The sequence below is a fragment of the Xiphophorus couchianus genome, chromosome 13 (assembly GCF_001444195.1).
Source record: "Xiphophorus couchianus chromosome 13, X_couchianus-1.0, whole genome shotgun sequence".
Classification (NCBI taxonomy): domain Eukaryota; kingdom Metazoa; phylum Chordata; class Actinopteri; order Cyprinodontiformes; family Poeciliidae; genus Xiphophorus; species Xiphophorus couchianus.
This window is the reverse complement of record NC_040240.1, coordinates 17,239,935-17,249,646: the sequence shown is the minus strand read 5'-3', so window position 1 is coordinate 17,249,646 and position 9,712 is coordinate 17,239,935. Positions and strand designations below refer to the sequence as shown.

Genomic DNA, 9,712 nt, shown 5'->3' with positions numbered 1-9,712 from the left:
AAATTCTAACAGAAAGACATTTCAGAAATCAAGCTCACCAATCAGAAGCAGACACAAAGGACATAAGAGCCAAAATTAAACTAAATTCTATTTAAAAATAAAATAAATCTTCTTTTTAATACTCAGAGATACTAAAAGATACTTTTTAATACTTTTTGTATTAAGCTCCAAAAAGCCTTAATACAAATCTCATAACTGAACCTGTTTTAACATTCATAGTTCTAATCATGTAGTCATTCTGTTGAATAATGGACATAACCACATTCAGTCTATTGATTATTGACTGATAATGTCAACAATCAATGTTGTATGGAGTATTTTAAGACACCCTAGAATTCAAAAGCAGCACAGCACAAACTCATGAAGCATATCTCATGAATTCACATTCCTCTTTTAAATCGAGATCTAAATTTTCAGACACTACATGCATGAATTGTTTTGAATGGACTCATGGTCTGGCGAAATATCACAAAAAACAGGAAATATGCACCCCTTCTGCTTTTTCCCACTTTTTTTTTATTGAAAGCTTCATCAGAGAGAGAAAAAAACAACTCATAAAACCCAAGTCAATTCCTAACATCCACAGATGTACAGATGAATTCTCAAAGATCGCACACACCAAGCAATGCCTGCGTGCGCAGGCGCGTGTGAGTGTGTGTGAGAGGCATGACCATATCCTCCTCAGCGCTGAAACAAAAAAAACAAAAGTGAAAAACAGAAAATGTAACCAAAATGAACGCAAAAAAGTTATGAAAAACTGCTCTGCTGTCCTAATAAATAGTTCTCTTTGCTGGATTCCTTAAAATTATTTCCTAGTATTATCAGATTTTACCTTTCTTGTGGAGCTGTTGGAACTCCATGAGGCCTGTGTGTGGATATATGCATGTGTGTGTGTGTGTGGGGAGGGCTGCCTGGAGCTCCAGGAGTTCTGCAGCCAATCGATAGCTCTCATCAGAGGTGGACCGAAGCATCAATTAAAAGCCCAGGGCCTCGCTCCAGCAGGGGGGGAGGGTTCGTTTGAGCAATTTTCCCACTGCATTATGTGTTAAGTGTGACTGTGCGAAAGTGAGTTATTGAGCCGCAGCTCTCCTTGACACTCCGCAGCGAGAGGAACTCTGAACTCCTGCGTATGCGAACACATGGCGATCAATGGGGGAAGGCTCCGAATTCCGGGAGAGCCTCACAACTGAGCTGGACATGGAAATATGAGAGTATGGCTGTGACACTGAGATGGCAGTGATTCTGAGAGACGAGGAAGTGAATGAGTGAATGTGTTTAAAGGCAGTGGGGGGAAAAAAAGCACCTTGCCTTGATGGACGGACACATTAGAGAAGATCAGAATATTGCCCCAAGATTTTATCAAAAATCTGCTCTAATATTGCTGTTTTTGTTTTGCCTCTGGCTATGAAATTAATTTTAGGCCAGTGGGTGAGTAAGATTTACTGCATTTGAGCAGGTTGGATCCTTTATTTACAATCTGAAATCTCTCTTGAAAAAGTGATTGCATAAACTTTATGGCACTCCCAATGAATAAACAATAACAGCATCTTTCAGCCAATCCGATTGTCAGGGATCGATTCGTCGATCCTAGATAATTTCCCAGAATGAATTTCCAGCTCCTGCAGCAAGTTGTGGATCGTCCAGTGGAACATTCAGGTTTCAATCCACTCAACAGATTCCTTTCAAAGCTAAAAAAAGCTTATTTCAGCTCATGACCATTGAAAAACATTGTAATATAAATGGACCCAGCTATGAAGAGACCATTAGTACTCTCTCACAGAAGAAGTCAAGTCCTAATATAATTTTATAAGTCAGGTTTTGAAGAGCAAGCTTTCAACTTGCAGCATGCCAAATCTTGCGGATCAGATTTTCCCACCTCTGCTCTACCTGCCATGTTTTACTCTTGAACAAGAATCAAGATTCTTGATAAACAGACTTAACTCCAACCAAGAGACAGTGGGGCTGCTGCACCTTTTCCCATGAGTTCCTTATACTTCGTTGTAAACTGCTCACAACAAAGGTCACTGATACAAAATGTCAATTAATCCACATCATCTGCAAAAAGCTCGATGCTGCCACATCAGACTACCTCCTCTATTAAGATCAAAGTAATTGATGACAAGTTGCTTCGATTATTCAAGGACTGGATACGAATCCCTTGAAAGAATCCCTGCTGCCTCATATGCAGATATTTCTTCAGAGGACAAAAGATACAAGTAGACTACACAACCCACACTTACACCCCTCAGCAGCTCTGCTAGGTTTGTTCTTGCTAAAGGTCGCTAACTGAAATGGGTAAGTTAGCTCCTTTGTTTTTCTTCAAGTTCTGCTGGAAAATGAATGATCTTTTCACCTGATTCAGGCATCCTGATCTGCGGAAATATGTAAAACATGCAGGACGTAGATTTAAAGAAAAGGAAAAATGTAATCTAGGTAAAAGGACTTCTGACTAAGTGGCAGTAAGGTGAAGAGACAGAGAAGGCTACAAATTAACCAGTTGTTTTGCCTAAAAGGAAACAGCTACTTAGTGTGATGGAGCAAGCGAGGCGGAGAGAAGGCTCCTAATTTGTGAGGGTTCGAATTAGTCACCTCTGTAAGTCCTTAACAGGGAAGCTGCTGCTCTCTAAACTTCGCTTCTGCCCAGCAACAAGAGCTAATGATCACCCTTCTCCTTTCTCTCCTGGTATTGCTGGCTCCAGGTTTGTGCTGACACATGATCTGACTGGGGGCACATTTCTGCAACAGCCTCCTTAAAATTTCAGGCATGCCTTCCGCAGACTTACCAAGAAGGTATTTGTATTCTGAGAAGGTACATTATTCCATTGTGCTATTAAGAAAAAAGGCATTTCTGCTTGGATAATCTTTCAGATCTATGTGAAATATTGGTAGCAAAACACCTGCCTTAATGTCTTTTCTTTCTTTTGAGTCTCCATTAGCAAAATGGAACTGATGTTCTTAGTTGTGCATTTTTCCCCCACATAATCTTTTGGCTATTTGTAATCCTATTTCTCATAATGCTATTACTACTGAATCTCGGGCCATTTGTAGGACACTCTGTGCTCTGATGTGCAACTCATGCATTAAGAGTCTTATTGGGATTCACAATATTCTCTGTTCTATAAGAACAGAAGCTGTAAAGCTGCTGGGCGACTCTGATTCTGGTATACCACAGCTGAAAGTTGTAAATTGAACACAAACAAAGGACTCTTCCTGGTTGTACACAGATTCAACGGCACAAACTTGCTTGAGATCTGTGTCTCAGTGTATCCGTCAAGCTCTACGCCCCAGTAATACCTGTTAAACACAACAGTATGAGAGACGGTACACAGTGAGAGATTAGAGTTGACTACAGGCAAATGTAGAGCGGTAGATCAGGAGTAGGAAAAAAATGACATACAGTTGATCACAGTTTGGTAGCCACAGATAGTAGCCCTGTCATCTCATCACTCCCACATATTTTACTTTAATAATTTGGGTTGATTTGTACAAAACGTTTCTGGAAATCTATGCGGATTTAGTACCAACAAGATGCCAATTCATGTCCACTTTAGCAACCTTTAATATCTGCCTTAGGAACAGATTATAGTAGTTTCTGCTGATGTTCTCTTTTGCTGCGTTTTCATTACAGATGTGAGCAAAACCTGCTTGACATTCTGCTTATGTTGAAAAAACATTTTCAGAATTATTTCCATTAAATAAGAAATGCAAATAAAATCTCACATGAATATGTTTGTTTAAGCAATAAGTCATTAAGAAACATGCCACGCTGTCATCCTCCAAGCACTTCCTGTCGTCTTCTTCCTCTTTTCCGGCAGTAGTAACATCTGGTTGTTTATCACATTAACTTGTGTGATGCGGAAAAAAGTGTTTCCATTGCAGTTTTGCAAAATACAACAATTTTGGTACAGCCGAAAAACCACCTCATCCAACTTTATTGAAAAACGTGTTTTACCAAAATTGCCTTGTTTATATTAAGCAAATTTATTTTTGTAATTTCAATTTGTGCAACTATATGGTCGATGAAAACAACGCTATTGTCTTCTCTAAGGAAAAGTGGTTACATGCCTAAGGTAAATAACATGTATCTACAGAAGGATGATTTTCTAAAATAAACTAAAGAATAAGAATTGTGTGCCTTATTATGATTATATCTATTTCAATTTTCATGAAAATAAATCTCTACTAAAAAAAATAAAGTGATGCATCAGTTTAAGTCAGTAGGTATGAAAAGGTTTGTTTACTGTGAAAATAGATATGGATAGAATGGAAACAGGTGGGTACAAAAAAGTGCAAATTGACCTGGAATAATTACTGATAGTTTGATCCGACTTTGTGTCTTGCAGATGCCAGAGAGAAAAAAAAGTTGGTTTACACTGGAAGATGAAAAAAAAAAAATATATATATATATATATATATATATATATATTATGGCTTTAAGCACACACCTGTGGGCCAGCTTCAATTGTGCAATGTCAAGTCAATGGAGTTAGTTTGAGGTCCAATAATGGAAAGCAGCTCCACCTTTAGCACCATTGAGGAGATTCCATAAGTTCTTCCAAAAGCTCGTCCATGTGCTTCACTACTGAGAGAACATGGAATCATTTGGAAGCTTTGTTAAAAGGCACTAAATGTTCAATTTGATTGTTACTTATAAACGCTGCCGTGCATAATGACAGTTTGTCTGCAATGTGCAGTCCATCAGTAGCACTAACGAAATAAAATATGTCATTAGCAAACAAAAAGCTCCTCCTCTCCGTCTCTCTCAGGAAGAAAGGGGTCTTTGAGGGACATTGGAGTGGATCCTATTGCCCCAGAGGGAGACAAATTGGGTCCGTCAAGGCTCATTGCAAGAGTGACTGAAATTGGTTTGCGGTTCTGCTTTTGCACCACCTAATAAAGACGAGAGACCTCGGATAGAAACTATGAGAGGGAGGAGGCAAACAACGAGGTAGGGATGGAAAATCAGAGCAGAAAGGAGCCTGGCCACGCCATGGCACAAACTGTGCCAGTTGTCTTTTTTTTTTTCTTTCTTTCTTTTTTCTTTATAGCTGCGGCACCACAGCTGGGGCAAAGCAGGAGGGTGAACACTGAAAACAAAACAGGCTGCAATAATGTGGGCAGAAATTGCTGTTCTCCCACAGACGATTTCCTTGGGGACAGTCCACAAATGTGAAGTCACTGCAAACATCATGCAGCTCAGGGATGGAAAGACAGGATCAGAGGAAAGGGAGTTGTTTGTGCAACCTGGTGGGATAACGAGGGGCATAACGGGCACTCAGAGTGGAGGGCGACCGAGGAGCTGCCATCAATGACTGGATATGGCTGGTGAGGAGCGCACTTAGTTCCCACAGATCTGCCATACTGGGCACATAATCAGGAAGGTGTTCAGGACAATTTGTCCTTTTTTTGGCTTTAAACACACTTCTACGGAGGCTTGTTAGTGTCACAGAGGAGAACTGATGGCAACGTGGCACCATTGCTTGGTTTTAGCCAGCCTTTTCTCTGTTCAAACATTTTACTTTTGGACTGGTTACAGTCCCTTACTGCATGGAAGCAGTTTTACAGCTTCTAGTGAAAAAACTAAATATAATTCTCTAGGTCATGAACTTTCTGTGTTGGCAGTTGAATTATTATAAAAAGCTTGTGCAAATCTTTAATTCTTTTTCCCCCCCAACATCAGACTAATGACCTGTTTTCTCTCCTATTTGAAGCTATGAACTGCATTTTTCAAACATTTTGTCAGCAAACTTTCCACAGCTGGGTTGCTATTTTACAAAGTTTTTATAGGATTCATAAATATATATGGCTTCAGCATCTTTAAATAGATAGAATTTGGTGTTAAAGTAATGCTCTACGATCAAAGCTGGGGTTATATTTAATTATTACTCCAAACACTTGACGTACATGGACATTTTTATGGCTTTTTTAGGTCAGCCAGTTCCTGTCCGTACAGCATTCTCTACAGTGACAAATCTTAATAGACTTGGTGGCCCCTACAGTTCTGTAAACGTCTGTGCATGGTGATAAAATAAACTTGTTCAGCCTTATTTGCCACAGTTCCAGCTGTTTTAAACATTTTAATGGTGCTTTAACTGAACATAAGAGCAGGATTTTCTGAAAATAAGCCAAAAAATTATCACGCTAAAATATAACGTTTTTTTGTCTTGCAGTCGGTAGAAGAAATAACCTTCTGCATCGAACATATGCCTTAGACAGCCTGAAATATTTAAAGTGAATTATCGTACAAAAATGCATTGCAAGGTGGCAATTGTTATGCTGGTGATTATGTCAAACACGACATGAAATGTGCCCCCTTCCAAAAAATGTTCTCAAATTAAATCATCTATTTTTCCAAATTTCAGTGTGAAGTTTAGCTATCGCTATAAAAGATAGATTTTTTTTAAAGCCTTTTACACATCTTGATCAGGCGAAAAATACTTTTAGAATACAAAAATAAGCTACATAGCTACACTTTGTTAGCTCATATGTTTTTACCCAAATTAAGCCCCATCAGAGCCCGACTTTCACTGCCTACTTCACAACTGGACAACAACATTTTTACCATCAACAGACTTTGACGCTGTGGGTTTCTTTTCACCTTTCCACTTCCAACACATTTACAGGTTTAGATTAACGGTACGCAGTTTCGAAACTAAGATAATTGACAGCTGGACACTTCACCGAAAAGCAAAAAAGTATAGAAAAAAAGTCCTTTAAGGTGTAACGAATGTCAACAAAATCAACCACTGCCTTGCTAGAGTACATGAGCAGAGCTTTTGGTGCAGCCCTTCATGAATCTGATTAACTGAAGTTTATGTTTGATAAATGACGATTCCTGGCTTTCCGTTCTACATGAAGACTTTGAATTAGTTTTGAAACGTGCAGCTAAACAATACAACAAAGAAGGAATGCAAGCTAAAAGAAAATAAGAAGCATAGAAGGTGGTTTCAGTCATTGCCTGTCCTCCAGCCTCCTAATGCTGCCTTACTGAAGGCATGAAGACATCAAAGAGAGAGTAAATACACAGAAATAAACCGTAAAGGTAAAAAAAGAAGAGTGCCATTTGGTGCCAAAGCTTATGCAATCACTTCTTGATATGACAAAGCCTGCGTTGTGTAATTTTCTTTATGAGTAGTAACTTACCTGCTTTAAAAGATGCAGCTAATGTCACTCAGTTTGTTTAAATGTGAGGAAATCTGCATGTTGGGATGGTATAGTGAGCAAGATAATAAAAAAAATAGCAGCAAACTGATCCTCACTGCAGCTTATTTCGCTGAGAAATATTTGAGTTAATATTGGTTGAATCGACAAGGATAAAGAGACAAACAGAAACCACAGAGAGGAAAAACCTCAGAGTGTTTCCAGCAACCTTCCTCCTCTGCTCTAGCCAACTTTTTCCCTGCAGGATCTGAGCGAGAGGTGAGACGCACCCTCAAAGCATCAAAACCTCCACAAAGGAGGCTAAAAAAAAATAACACGTCACACAATTAAATACTGTCCGATTATTGAGGTTGTACGTGTGTTCTGTGAGAATATATGCTGCAGGTGTGCGTGCATGTGTGTGGATGTGTGTAAGAGAAAGAGAGGCAGATCGAACAAGCGTGAAAAATGATCCTGACTCTGAATAAAGCAGGATGAGAAGGATTGTAGGACTGGTCCGGCCATTAAGGTTAAAAAAAAAAAAACAAAACCAGAAGAAAAATAAGCAAACAAACAAATGACAATAACTGCAACAACATCTTCACCAACAACATTAACATCAACAACATCAACATTAACAACAAGGAAATCAAACTTAAAAATGAAAAAAAGGGGGGGAAAAACAAAAGCAAAACTCTGGTTCAGAGTGTCTCTTCATCTTTGGTATAAAAATGGCCATCCATGGGCTGCATTTGATCCACAACTAGGAAAGACTACAGAAATTGTCAACAATTTCCTCTATTGCTTTTGCACTGATTGGTTTAAACCATAAGCTCCTACTGAATCTACTGTTTTATTTCACTGCCAGAAGTTATTTGAATTTTTTTTCTTTTTTTTTTTTGCATTTTATTCTTTTTTTATTTATTTTTTTTGCAGTGTGACAAGCAAAGCAGTCTAGAAACATCTTAAAGCTCATAAAAAAGGTAAAATGTGGCCGATAAAAAGCACTAATGTCATTGAGAGCGGCATGTAAAATGATAATGAGAATAAAAAAACAAGTTCAGCATTTGCAACAGGCTGCACCCACAGCGCAGCGTGTCTTATGTTTTCTACTTTTTCCCATTGTGTAAAATCTCTTCGATGCGTCACCCTCCCACCCCATCCCAACAACAGACATTTTGTTTACTTCTGACACGTAGTTACCTCTGACATAATAATTATCAAAGTTTTCTTCTAACGAAGAAATGAAACAAAAAGCTTTTCTCTATTAAATCTGTACAGCTTATGTGATAGATTCTTTTTCTTTTCTCTTTAGAGCAACTCATTCAGCATTTTGAACCCCTCCCCATAGAGGTCCAAGAAACTGTTTTCTTTTTTTTTGTTTGTTTTTTTGTTTTTAAACCCTCCCAACTAGACGTCAGACTTTCACTCTGTAAAAGGTTTCTGGCGCCCTCCAAATTAAGGCCATGAAGATTCAAGAAAGAAGAAAAAAACCCTTTTTTTTCAAATACATCTAGAAAACTAAGCTTTAACACTAGAACATAAAAAAAAGACTGAAAAGAAACCGTAGCTTAATATCTGAGGAAGACAATCTCTGTGTGTATCTCAAACTTTCCCTCCCCCTTTCTAATTACAAAATAAACTTCATCACCTACCAGCGCATTCAACCATTTTTTTTGTTTTCTCTTTTTATTTTATTTTTTGCCTTTCTATTTTTTTTTTTATTAGTTGAGAATTTTCTTTGAGAAGCTTTTCAAGCTTCAGCCCAGCCCTTTAGGCGGGTCTCATTCCCAGACTAAAACAATTTACTTCTTTGCACTGTGCCCAGTAATTTCCCCCACATCCCCTCTTTTCCTCAGCACTCTTTGCCTCAGTCTTGATTTTTTTTTTTTTTTCTTGTAGGCCAGGTAGGAAATGAAAAAAAGTGTCTCTTTTTTGGTGCCTGGGCAATCTGGAAGTAATCTCTTTCTTTTCCTCACATTCACAGTGCAGCCACCCTCTGTCTCAAGGCAACGCTGTCACAGGAACATTCGCTCAGGCCGTTGCTATCTGATAAGAAGAGGAGAAAGCAGAGAGAGAGAGAGAGAGACAGAGAAAAGGGTTTGGAGTTGGTGGAATTAAAGAATATTTTTACAAACACAACAGAGCAACAGAGGTGACAGCTGACGGCACAATAAAGAATTAAAAAGCTGCCAAAAATGACACCAGCAGATTGGAATAATATGAATAATGTCTTAATGTCTTATTTTAGAATCAGTATTAAATGCCAGTTTTGTTCAAGAAATCATTCTTCAGACTGAAATAGTTTGCTGCTTTTTTTTTGTTGTTCTTTTGAGTAAGGCAATACAGCACCGTCAAGATTTATATGAACCCTGGAAGACTTAAAAATAAATAAAAAAATTAGATTGAGAACCATTGAGTAATTGATCTTTTTGTAAATGTCATTTGTTTTTTGGTTGGGTCTGACAGTAATAGCCGAACCCTCTCCCCAAAATCTATTTTTAAATAAAAATTGAAAATAATGTAACCCTGAGAGTAAAACAGGAAACAGAAAAGAAAATCTTGGATTCCA

General features: G+C 38.3%; 1 protein-coding gene across 6 annotated transcripts in view; it reads right to left on the bottom strand.

Annotated features, from left to right (window-relative positions):
• Positions 1-496: 496 nt before the first annotated feature.
• The window catches only part of rbms3 (RNA binding motif, single stranded interacting protein), a 324,043-nt gene continuing 314,827 nt past the window's right edge, over positions 497-9,712 (bottom strand). For 5 of the 6 annotated variants that reach the window (XM_028035462.1, XM_028035463.1, XM_028035459.1 and 2 more), the window contains one exon: positions 497-9,185. In XM_028035462.1, the coding sequence (XP_027891263.1) occupies positions 9,122-9,185 (64 nt within the window). In that variant the 3' untranslated portion in view covers positions 497-9,121. Of the gene's footprint in view, positions 9,190-9,712 lie in introns of all 6 variants that reach the window. The other variant, XM_028035464.1, reaches the window with a different exon arrangement.